We start from the raw sequence: 12,686 nt of genomic DNA, 5'->3' as shown, positions 1-12,686 counted from the left end.
CACACACACACACACACACACACACACACACACACACACACACACACACACACTGCGGGGTTAATAATGTGGGGACTCATAATGAACTCATAATTCAGAAACAATGCGTGCTGTCATATCAGAGCAACAACAACACTCAGAGGAAACGAAGAAGTAAATCTGCCCTCATCGCATCTCCTCCATCTCCCCAGAGATCAGACAGGAAATACCACAGCTCGCACACACACACACACACACACACACACACACACACACACACACACACACACACACTTACCGCTCAGCTCCACCGTCATGGTGACTCTGCTGCCGTCCATCACCTTCAGATCGCTCAGGCGACCAATGAAGCGAGGAGCTTCACACGCAGCTCTGACCTCTGTGACCTCTGACCTCCCGCCTCTCTGTCTGCCTGCAGGGCGGAAACGCATAAAGAAGAAAAAGGAGCAGTTACTAATGTAATCAAGTACATTTACTCCAGTACACGAGAGTACTCCAGTCTGCTGATACTTCAAATGTCAAAGGGAAATAATGCACGTTTGACTTCCTGTTTTTATTTACAGTGTAACAGCCAATCACATTAAACTATCATAATCCAAACCCAGAGCTCAGTGTGTTAGCCCGAGGCAGAGAGAGAGCAGAGAGCACCAGCCTGAGCCTCACTCGTCCTCTTCCTTATAAGGAGCGAGGGTTTCCTTTTCTCTCTCAGACACACACACACACACACACACACACACACACACACACACACACACACACACACACTAAAGTCCATTAAACATGCCTGTGTATGTGTGTGCGCTCATGTGAGGAGGAACTGTGTGTGTTTTGTTCTGTGTACATATCAGAAATACCAGAGAGGACACTGCTCACCGGCTGTGTGTGCGTCACATTAACTGATGAACACACACACACACACACACACACACACACACACACACACACACACACTGTAACAACAGTTAGTATAATCATATTTCCATGCTGGGGTGTTTCCAGGGTTGATGAGACGAGTGGGGGCAGAGGAGGTGAAGAAACAGAAATCTGAATATCTGAAACGCCGGCTTTGGTTTCATCTTTCCTTCTTACACCAGTGACAAATAAATCCATCTACGCATCCATCAACTCTCCACCCATCCATCCTTCATCACTCCATCTATCATTCCATCCAACCATCCATCCATGCATTCATCCATCAATCATCCCTCCCTTTATCCATCCATTCCTTCATCCATCCACCCATCCATCACCCTTCCGTCTGTCCTTCATCACTTCATCCATCCATCCGTCCATCATCCGTCCATCCATTCCTTCATCAATCCCTCCATTAATCTTTCATCCATCTATCCATGCATCCATTCCATTGTAACCGGAAGGTTGCTGGTTCGAGCCCCAGCTTGGACAGTCTCGTCGTTGTGTCCTTGAGCAAGACACTTCACCTACCGCCTACTGGTGTTGGCCAGAGGGGCCGATGGCGTGATATGGCAGCCTCGCTTCTGTCAGTCTGCCCCAGGGCAGCTGTGGCTACACCTGTAGCTGCCTCCACCAGTGTGTGAATGTGAGAGTGAATGAATAGTGGAATTGTAAAGCGCTTTGAGGTTCTCGAAAAGCGCTATATAAATGCAATCCATTATTATTATATTATTATTATTCCTTCATCCTTCCATCCATCCTTCATCACTATCCATTTCTCCATCCATCACTACACCCATCTATCCATCCATCCATTGCTGGTAAAGTAATTTGGTAAAGTTCTGCACAACAGCTGCAGCAGACCCAGCCTGTCTAGTTTGGGAGTTTCAGAATTCTCTACTTTTACAAAGAAAATGAAAGTTTGTGAATATTGCTCTCCTTCAGCTGAGGTTATGAACCATGGCGCTGTGACCTTCACATTAAACAGAAAACCATAAAACTGCTGTTTCCAGCGCAGGAATTCAAACTCTGATGGATCGATGCACGCTGTAGTTTGGCAGTTCTTTATTTTGAAAGGATATGAACACTTCCTCCTACACTGTGAGGAGTCATGTGACCTGCAGATACAAACTCACTGAGTGAAACGACTTCAGCAGCCGAGACAGATTCTTCTCAGACTGCAGATGAGACTTTATTGTCCTCACATGGAAATCTGCTGTCTGTGGGAACCCGCTGGTATTTCACTGTGTGTGTGTGTGTGTGTGTGTGTGTGTGTGTGTGTGTGTGTGTGTGTGTGTGTGTGTGTGTGTACTGAGTGGGGGATTTCCTGCTGCATGCCTGATTGTCCTTATAAAGCTGCGATGAAGGGTCCTCTCCAACACGCTGATCAGTGATTGGCTGACTGATGCTGCTCTCACTCATCCCTCTAATAAAATGAAATTCTGCACTATTCAGCAAATTACATTCAAATAAAGTCCAGAAACCATCAGGGCAGTAACTCTTCCTGCAGCAGCTTCTTTGATTTCTGCTTTGAGCTCAGTAACTTCACAGAGCTGGTGTTACGACAGCGGTGGTTATATTTTATCACGCGGGTCTTAGATTAATGATAAAATTTACGTGAGTAGTCGAGGTGGGAGGAAGATATAAAATATTGTGAGTGATGAAAAATAAACATTACCAAATAATGTTCACATTCACAGAACTGCATCTGCAGGACCCAGACTGAGGTCTGTGAGCTACATTCATCCACAGGAGCTGTGATACCAGCAGCGTTCTGGTTTCTATTATTTCATCACATCTGATCAGCTAAACAGTCTGAAATCAGAAAGTTAGACTTCCTGATAATAATGAATTACAGTCGTCCAGCCTGGAAGTAATAAATGCATGAACTAGTTTTTCAGCGTCACTCTGAGACAGGATATTTCTAACTTTAGAGATGTTGCACAAATGGAAGAACGCAGTCTTACATAGTTGTTTAATATGTGCGTTGAAGGACATGTCCTGGTCAAAAATGACTCCAAGGTTCCTCACAGTGTTACTGGAGGCCAAGGTAATGCCATCCAGAGTAAGAATCTGGTTAGATACCATATTTCTAAGCTTTCATTTGTAACCTTCACTAAAGCTGTTTCTGTGCTGTGATGAGCTCTGAAACCTGACTGAAACTCTTCAAATAAACCTCTGCAGATGATCTGTTAGCTGTTTGACAACTACTCTTTCAAGGATGTTTGATATAAAGGAAGGTTGGAGATTGGCCTATAATTAGCTAAGACTGCTGGGTCTAGAGATGCTTTTTGAGTAAAGGTTTAACTACAGCCAGCTTGAAGGCCTGTGGTACATAGCCGATCATTAGAGATAGGTTGATCATATTTAAGATTGAAGCATTAATTAATGGCAGGACTTCTTTGAGCAGTTTTGTAGGAATGGGGTCTAAAAGACACGTTGATGGCTTGGAGGAAGTAATTATTGAAGTTAACTCAGAAAGATCAATTGGAGAAAAAGAGTCTAACTTAACCTCAATGGTACTAAGAGTAGCTGTAGATAATATTACATCTGTGGGATGATTATTGGTAATTTTTTCTCTAATGATAAAAATGTTATTTGTGAAGAAGTTCATGAAGTCATTACTAGTTAACGTTAAAGGGATTGTTGGCTCAACAGAGCTCTGACTGTTCATGTTTCTACACTGGTGACCACTTTAAAGACACACTGTGCTGGAAACTGTGAGCCTCGCCTGCTCCGGACCAGGTGAGATGTTCAGTATCAGTTACCATGGTGACTGAACAAGGTAAGACACTGAAAACTGTGACTAAGCTCAGCAGATCTCCTTCTGGTCTGCAAACATTTATCAGAGGCAGGAGTTTTATAAGATTTGCTCCACGTTCCCGTTGTTTGCAATAATATCAGTGAAATAAATCAGTTACTGTCACGTGGAACAAAATGTATAAAGAAAAGGAAACGATATGATGAATGAAACAAAAACAGTCTCATCATGAACAAACTTGTTATGTGGCTGAGCATTGAATCAGATGAACTGAGGCTCCTGAGCTGAGAGGTTCAGGCTGCAAACTTCCTCACAGGTGGTAATCTGTTTTTAATCATTTTAAATCTGCTGATAGCGGCCGACCTTTCATTTCATCCATCTTCATGTCCACAGAGCAGTTTAAAGAGGGCCGAGTGTGAACGCGAGAGCAGAAGATCAGGAAAAACAGATGACAGGAAGAGGAGGAAGTGACAGTCGGGATGAGTGACAGAAGCACGCCATTTACCAAAGTGTTTCATATTTCACTGCAGTGTTTACTCAGCACTTATTTATGAAACCATGTTCTTACAAACCTGAGCCGCAAACTAAAGAGCAGCAAACCAGACCAAAGAGTTTCTGAGTCAGCATCACTCTGTAGCTGCTGTCCAGCCGAGGCAGACCTGGGATCAGCTGCAGAGCTGAGAGGAGTCCCCACCGCCTGATGAAGCTGTGGACTCCCTCTGCATGCCCTTCTTGGGTCGGCTTCAGTCTTACTCTGTGTGTGTGTGTGTGTGTGCTGCTGCTGCGTGTTTTGTCTTTATATGGCTCTCGGCTCTCTGCTGCCTCTGCTCAGCGGTTCAACGACACGGCGCTGAAAAACCTGAGCTGTGACTCCAGCTGATCCACGTGGTTACATCAGCTTCATGATTCTGACCAATCGAAACAACAGGAACAGAGCAGGTAACGAGACGGCGTGAGTAACCTCACCACACACACACACACACACACACACACACACACACACACACACACACACACACACACTCTGATAATCAGTTAATCTGCTTCATGCTGATGAATGAGTCACGGTGACTGTAGGTGATCTGTATGAGTGGATGGAGCAGCCCACTACACTGTGGTGTGAATGCTGTGGGTGTGGGTGCTCTGTGACGACGACTCTTCTGTTTTAAAGACAGATTTGAAACCCAGACTCTATTTTTGGACTTTATGTCATTGCTACAGTTACGATGGACCATAAACTGGTGTTTGCTCACTGCAGCCTGTTCCTGTCATGAAGGTGAGCAGGTGGCAGCGTTCACAGTGTCATGTTTCAGGTGAGCTGATGAAACACTTCCTGTGAGTTCAGAGTGCACTTCCTGCTTCACTCCAAACGTCTCAGATTCTCCCACACAAACATTTCTGTCCTGTGTGTGTTTGTTTTTCTCTCTCTGATCAGAAGGTCAGGTCAAAGGTCAGGATGGAGTATGTCCTCAGTTTCCTGTTGGACCACGATTGTGTTTCTGTGTGAGAGTCAGTGCTGCCCTCTGCTGGAGGACTCGGTCATCACACTCTGAGCCTCAGAGTGAAGCTGTTCCTCTGCCCTGCGTTACAACATCTATGCATCCACACAGGGTCATGGACCGACTCTTACACAGCACCTTTCTGCTCTCCCACAGTACTCAAAGCGGTCTATACAACACGCCACATTCACCCAGTCACACTCACCCATACACGCATGTCTTCTAAGATTGTTGTGCTTCCTTACTAACATTCATGCATTCATTCTCTGATGGATGCATCTGAGAGCAATTTGGGGTTAGTATCTTGCCCAAGGAAGGAGCCAGGGATCGAACCACTAACCTTCCAAACAGTAGATGGCCACCCCCCATCCATTCATTCACCCCACCATCCATTCATCCACCCACCCATCCATTCATCCACCCCCCATCCATCATGAAGCAGCTCTGAGGAGATGGTTTAAATAAAGGTTTCATTTCAGGTCCTTTAGTCTATGTGAGGAGGAACTCACTGTGCACGAGGAGCGTCCACGCTGCAGAGTCCACCGTCAGCCTGTCAGCGTTGGTCAGCTGACACCTGTACACGCCCTGGTCCACCCGTCTCACTCTCTCCACGGTGAGAGTGAGACGGGTGCCGTCTCGTCTCTGCCGCAGACCTGATCCCGTCCTCACGGGCCCCCCGTCCTTCAGCCAGGTGACCATGGCCCCGGCAGCAGAGGAGGACACTGTGAGGAAGAGGAGAGGCGGCTCATACTCACAGGATCTTAAAGTCACAGTAAAGCTGTGGAGGAGCTGAGACCTGAAATGAAACCTTTATTTAAATCATCATTAACCATCTGCTCAGAGCTGCCTCGTGTCAGTGATTCCACCTTCACAGTCTGAGGCGTTTCTCACCTTGGCAGGTGAACGTGACCTGAGCTCCCTCTGTGGCCTCCTGGTCCAGGGGGACGGCCTCGAACCGCAGGTTGGAACCTGCCTTGGACGTCCTCACCGGCCTGAAACACACAGGTGATCCTGAGCACACCTGAAAGTGGACGTGACTTCACATTTAAATAAAAGTGAATTGATCCAAGTTCTGACCTGCTATCTGAGCCGGGTCCTGACTGCTGGACCGAGCAGGTCTGATCTGGATCAGGAGCGTCGATGGACCGGACCTGCAGGGGAGCAGGAGCTCTTTCACTTCATGTCATTCTCTTTCATTTATTCTGCCTGGCATGAGTTTTAGAAACATTATTATTAGTAGTAGTAAAATAACCTGATCAGGTGCAGTTCTCCTCTCAGCCAGCAGAGGGAGCTGTGCAGGTGGTTCGCTCCTCCAGGAGGGGGCCTGTCTGGGCTCTTGCTCCTCGGGCTGGGTGCTGGGAGCAGCTCTGCCCTCCTTCTGGCTCCTGGTTCTGGTCTGTGGGTCGTCAGTGGGCCGGCCGGTCCTGCGGGAGGAACCAGAGTGGATGATTCTGAACATGCCGTCCTCGTTACCACGGTGACTGTCCCTGTGTGACAGCATGTTTTTAATTCTTTGCAGTCTGGAAATATTTGATTTACTGGTGGATTTATTTTTATGACGTCTCTTTTCGGTCAGACAGTAAGAAACCTCAGACGGATTATTTGCAGCAGGTTCTGAAAGGTGAAACCTGCCGGTTAGCGTCCCCACAGGAGTTCAGATTGATGAGGAATCTCCTCTGCTTCCTTCAGCTGCCTCTAACCTGCTGCTGTGAACACTCAAGCAGTTTTCCAGAACAAGTTTCCAGCTCGTGAAGCCAAAAGATCTCAAACTCAGCTGGAAAACTTTAGCAGCAGCAAAGGAAAGAGGAGCCACGTTTCCCAGGAGCTGACGAAGCTCTGAGAGGGACGCTGCTGTCCGTCCACCAGAGCTTCAGACAGGAAACAGCTCTGAGGGATTCTTACTGTTAACACATCCAGACATGACAGCACTCACCTGGACGAGTCGTCAGGAGCACCTGGAGAAGAGAGGGGAGGACACGTGAGAGAGAGAACGTCCACATCATCAGCATCCACACAGTCACACGCTCAGAGCGCCTCACCGCCACCAGCTGCTCAACATCAGGCTGTAAACATGTTTTAACGTGGGGCTGACTCACAGCTGCCTCTGCTGGACAGCAGAGGAACTGCAGCGTTTGGTTTGCAGTTTTAAATAATGACAAATGAGCGCGTGCAGCAGCTGAACGACTCTGATTGGCTGCCTCACCCTGGACGGTAAGCTCGGCACAGGCAGTCGCTGTTCCGGAGCCGTTGCTGATCAAACACTTGTAACTTCCTGCATCCTGGACAATCACATCCTTTATCTCCAGGAAGTGAAGGCCTGAGCGCTCGTATATGCTGACCCGCCCACCAGACTGAAGCTCCGCCTCCCCCTGAGAGACAAACAGTAAATACTGAGTTAATCAGTAAAAGCGGACAAAGAATCTGTCCTCCAGCCGCCGCTGCGAGTGAGACTGAGATCCCACAGCTTCTCAGCTGTTCCTCTGCAGCTCTGATCTGAAGCTCCTCGTACCTTGTGCCAGGTGACCCTGGGCTGTGGGCGTCCTGTGGTTTTGGCGGAGAACTTGGCGTTCTGTCCCGGCTCGGCAAACACTCGGCTCGGTTTGTTGATGAACTTTGGGGGACTCTCACTCCAAATGCTCGGCCTGTTCTCCACAGCAGGAGCTGCAGAGCGACACCTGGAATCGTGAGAAATGGAGTTCTGGGATCAGCACTTAGCAGTTACTTCTTTATAAGCATGGAGTGCAACCCTGTGCAGCAGCGCCCCCTGGTGTTTGGATGCTGGTGTTTACACACTGCTGAAAAAATGAAAGGAGCACTTTTTAATCTGAGTTTGACATCAAGTCAGTGAACTTTGGGATACTGATCTGATTGGTTCAGTATCAGAGGAGGTGTTAATCAGGTTCAGCTGCTTTGGTGTTAATGAAACTAACAACAAGGACACAGCCCCCAGAGCAGGAATGCTTTCACGGGTGGAGGACACTCACATGTTTCCTTCCTCTTCTCTTCTGACTGTTTTTCACTAGTTTTGCATTCGGCTGGTCTCCATGCTGGTAGCATGAGGTGAGGACTGGACCCTGCAGAGGCTGCTTAGGTAGCTCAACTCCTCCAGGATGATGCCTGAATGTGTGGGAGGCTTATTCATGGAGGGACACACAGCCCCCCACAGGCAGACATGGATAAGTGAGCACCGTTTTCACTGATTCCAATGAAATTTTAATTTAAACTCTTTGGGATGTTTGAATTCAGCCTCTGCACGTTGATCATTTTTAATTAAATGAATCGATGTGACTCCTCCACACGACCCGGTCCATATCAGTGCTGAAGTCCAGCACCAGGTTTTCCCATCGAGCCTGATGAGTTTTCAAAGTGTTCCTTTCATTTTTGTGAGCAGTGTTTTTTGTTTGGGAGGAAAACGTTCAGCCAAACTCAGAGCTGTGTGAAAGGAGTGTCCTCTGAGACGTCGCGCTCACAGCTGTTTGCACGGCTCACCCTGCTTTCATGGACGGCGGCACGACGTATTTCTTCCCAGAATTCTCTGCAGGTGGAAAAACATCAGAGCATCAGATCGAGCTTTCGTTAAACCTTTAAAAAACGTTATGAGTGTTTTTATTTGAACCAACAAGGCAGCAAGCAGAAATAAAATGAGGGCATAACGAGTGTGGGTGTCACATGTCCACAGAGGAAAACCATACGAACACGTTTTCCTCACAGTGACTGTTTCCTGTCAGAGCTGCTCACGCTCTTACCTTCCAGAAGGATCTCCACGGTAACCTGACGGCTCCCCGCCTGATTGGTTGCCTGACAGGTGTAACTGCCCAGGTCCTCCTCCATGACCCCTCTCACCAAAAGGCTGAAGTTGCCCCGCCCACCCCGTTCCACGATGTAGTGCTCTCCACCAATCATGGCCCTTCCCTCTCTGTACCATGTGACCTGTGGCTCAGGATGGCCGCGCACCTGAACGATTCAGACAATGGAGAAAAGCAATCAGCTGATTTCACACAGACTCATCTGGCATAACGGAGGCTGTGTCCATCTTTTATATACAGTGTGTGTTTGGTTTGAGGTCAGCGTGACAGAAGAGACCGAATCTGCAGGACTCGAAGAGGACTAAGGACCTCACAGAACTAGGAAAGCAAGCGTGTGTGTGTGTCTGTGTGTGTGTGCAGCATGTGGTGGACAGATGTGTTTGAGGACTTTCATCAGGCTCTGCAGATCCATCCATCATGTTTGGGGATTTGTGGTGCATTCAGGTGTCCTGGGATTCTTCACATGCAGTCAGCAGACAGCCAGAGGAGCTGAGGCAGAAATGAAGAGCGCTGCCTTCAGGTGAAACTTGTCCAGTTTGGCTGCGATTGGGTCTTTAAGTGGTTAAACTGGTGTAAAACCACGGGGGAAACCAGAGCAGCGTAAGAGCCGCTGATTAAAGTCGGGCCAAACACAGAAAATGACTTCAGAGAGCAAATAAAGCAGAAACAGAGTGTTTGGTGTGCTGGGATTGTTGGGAGGCTTCACATCAGGATGCAGCCGGTCACAAGACTGAAGAAATGTTAATCCGTCTGCTCTCACATCCTTCCAGCCTTTCAGACTCTCAGATACAAACACAGTCTCCTGACCTGTGATGAAGGTTCAGCCTGATCCTCCTCACTCTTATTTCTGTGGCTGGCAGCGAACCGCCTTAAACGTGTTCTTTAAAGTTGGGATGTTTGTTCTGTCTCAGTCCTGCTTTTATGATCTGCTGCTGTGAGCTTTGTTTTTATGGTCTCTCAGATCAGTGAAGCACTTTATTCTGGAAAAAGATCCAGACACAAATCGTGTCATTCCTCCCACACCGAGTGTCTGTCCTCAAGTCCTGCTTCAGTGTTATGTTGAAGAATAGAATAGAATAGAATAGCCCTTTATTGTTATTGTACATGTGCAACAGAATTGTAGGTGCTCCACACCAACTGTGCAGGAACAAGTCTGTGAAGGTTCTCAGTCATCCAGGTCAGCATAGTCTAAGGAGCTTGCAAAGAAAAGACTTCTTTAAGTTGCTTGAAGACGTTTCACCTCTCATCCGAGAAGCTTCTTCAGTTCTACCACACCAACTCTCTGCCATCTACTGTATAATCCAGTTTTGAGATCCCTTCCCAGACGCCTTAACGCCCACTCACATCCTGGGCCATCTGACCTCAGGAATTCGCATGATAAGGTGGGGCCAGGTTTCACAATGAGCTCACCCGAAACTCTGGCTGATTGGGACCCACACCCAGTTTCACACCTTGGCTCAGGCGATTAGAGGATCATCAGGGGGTCCTTTTGTCCCTCTGTGGGGGGAAACTCCCACTAGGTTTATATCTGGGACTCTCCACCATTTGATCTTAGAACTGAAGAAGCTTCTCGGATGAGAGGTGAAACGTCTTCAAGCAACTTAAAGAAGTCCAGACGCTTTTCTTTGTAAGCTCCTTTGACTGTGCAGGAATAAATAATAATGAAGAGGAATATATATACAAAAATAAGAGGAAGGCATACAGGTTGCAAAGTGCTCAGAAAAGAGGAAATGATAAATATTAACACGTATAAATCATCAAGAAGTTTTAACAATTAATTTTCTGCATTAAAGTGAGTCGTTTAAAATGAGCCAGTCTGACTTTGATCGTCAGTCTGTTGTGAGTCTGTGAGGGCGTCAGCGTCTCCTGAGGCTTTCCTCATACACAGAGCCTCATTTCTAGCCTCCATGTTTATATTTGGTCAAACTGTGGTGATTACAGCTTCCTGATGCACGCTGGCACCGCTCGCTCAGGTCACAGGAACACAACTATTTATACAAAGCCAGAGTTTAAAGTGGGCTGAAACCTCCGTCTGATAAGAAAGGCTGCATGTCTGAACAGCTCAGCTGCTGCTGACATCGGCTCTGATGAACCTCCAGAGACTGAAGGTCTCATCCAGAGTTCAGAGTGCCGGGACGTCTCATTCTCAGACCTGACAGGTGGCAATATCTCACATCTTAGTTATCTTCACGGTGTCGAGTCCACCTTAAACCACCTCAGAGGTGTAAACGCTGTTCACTGTTTCAGGTTTAGAGGTAAAAAGAACCAATCAGAGTCTCACCTTGCCCTCCAGTCGAGCTTCTCCCCCCAGCGTGACCCGGGCATTACGGGGAGGAAGGACGAAAGCTGGAGGCTCGTTGCCGTGGGAACCGCATCCTTGTGACAGGCTTGTAACCTTGGAGACGGTGGAAACTGAAGCCAACCGCACGTCAGTCATTCTCCTATCAGAGGAAACAACCATCAGAGAGTGACATCACAAACATGCTCTGAGCATGTGCACACCTCAGAGGCATCATGTGATCAGCTGATCATGTGACTCTGAGGAAACCGTATTTTCATCTGCAGCTCAGTCCTTGTTCTGATGACCTGTAACACCCGACACGGCTGTGAGTATCAGTAGCATCTGTAGTTGTTCAGCATCAGATGAGTGCGGTGGTTCCTGACACACCTACCTGTGAATCACCTCATCATGGTGGTGGTTACTACACCAGCATGAACCCAGGAGCTACTGGCCTCCCAAGGCAAACTGGTCCTGGGTGAGGACAGAGCAGTATACATGCCTGCCCTCCAGTGGGCTCCGGTGGGCCTTCACTTGCAAGAGGGGCTGTCGGATGGTTACTGCTGTGATGTCAGCTCAGAGCGTGCTGACTGCTGGCTTCACAGTCGTTGTATGTTGGTGATATTTTCGGCTTTTGGCTGGACATTAGCTCAGTGTTTGCCGGCTGGTCGCTGTGTGTCTGCTGGATGTTTTGTGTGTTTTCAGAGCAAACAGCAGCAGTCTGCAGTTCTGACCCTCTCTCTGCTGCTGCCTTATAAGGTCTAATAGTTACGAAACACACCCAACTCTGTTTGAAATAACAGTTTTATCAACATGTCAGCTTTTGTTTCCTGTCTCGTCCTGATCGTGTGTTTTTCTCTCCAGCTCAGAGCTCAGACACAAACCTCCATCTGACCGAACATGAGCTGCAGCTCAGCCTGAATGAAAAACACTGAGAACAGGTTCAAAGTTCATGCTAAGCTTCTGACAGCACGTCGGTGCTCATTCTCTCAAGGAGTGAACACAGGTTAGATGCTGCAGTTTCTGGATACATCGATCAGGAACAAGAACGTGAAGATGAAAGATCAGCAAGACTGCTGTGTGACGATATTTGGGTTTGAGTTGGTGTGAAGGTTAAAGATGTCCAATGAGCCGCCACAGTCCCATGAACTGATTAAATGTACTGAAACCTGCAGAGGAGAACGTGCTGGAAATGCTGCAGAGCACCAACAACCAGAGATGGGCAGTAAAGTACTCAGAGCAGGTGGATTAAATTTTAAAGTTTAAAGTCTGATTACTTTTTTCAAGTAACGAGTAAAGTAAGGGACTACTATTGCAAAAAAGGTAATTAGATTACCGTTACTTTCCCGTAGGAACGCTGCGTTACTGCGTTACTAAAACCGTGATTTTTTGCGAGAATGTCTCATGACAGTGACGTAAGCGAGTGCGACGTT

General features: G+C 47.5%; 1 protein-coding gene across 2 annotated transcripts in view; it reads right to left on the bottom strand.

Moving 5' to 3' along the window:
• Positions 1–12,686, bottom strand: part of mylka (myosin, light chain kinase a) — a 47,573-nt gene that overhangs the window by 31,525 nt on the left and 3,362 nt on the right. The window contains exons 2-12 of one of the 2 annotated variants that reach the window (XM_005750328.1): positions 11,257–11,416; positions 8,916–9,123; positions 8,659–8,704; positions 7,679–7,844; positions 7,373–7,538; positions 7,103–7,124; positions 6,422–6,593; positions 6,247–6,320; positions 6,061–6,161; positions 5,679–5,891; positions 278–409 (exon numbers count right to left, since the gene is read on the bottom strand). In XM_005750328.1, the coding sequence (XP_005750385.1) occupies positions 278–409; positions 5,679–5,891; positions 6,061–6,161; positions 6,247–6,320; positions 6,422–6,593; positions 7,103–7,124; positions 7,373–7,538; positions 7,679–7,844; positions 8,659–8,704; positions 8,916–9,123; positions 11,257–11,412 (1,456 nt within the window). In that variant the 5' untranslated portion in view covers positions 11,413–11,416. The remainder of the gene's footprint in view (positions 1–277; positions 410–5,678; positions 5,892–6,060; positions 6,162–6,246; positions 6,321–6,421; positions 6,594–7,102; positions 7,125–7,372; positions 7,539–7,678; positions 7,845–8,658; positions 8,705–8,915; positions 9,124–11,256; positions 11,417–12,686) is intronic. The other variant, XM_013915207.1, reaches the window with a different exon arrangement.

The sequence above is a fragment of the Pundamilia nyererei genome, unplaced genomic scaffold (assembly GCF_000239375.1).
Source record: "Pundamilia nyererei isolate P.nyererei 1_Seehausen unplaced genomic scaffold, PunNye1.0 scaffold00269, whole genome shotgun sequence".
In the NCBI taxonomy this organism is placed as follows: domain Eukaryota; kingdom Metazoa; phylum Chordata; class Actinopteri; order Cichliformes; family Cichlidae; genus Pundamilia; species Pundamilia nyererei.
The sequence above is the reverse complement of the archived record's forward strand: the minus strand, read 5'-3'. Positions and strand labels throughout refer to the sequence as shown.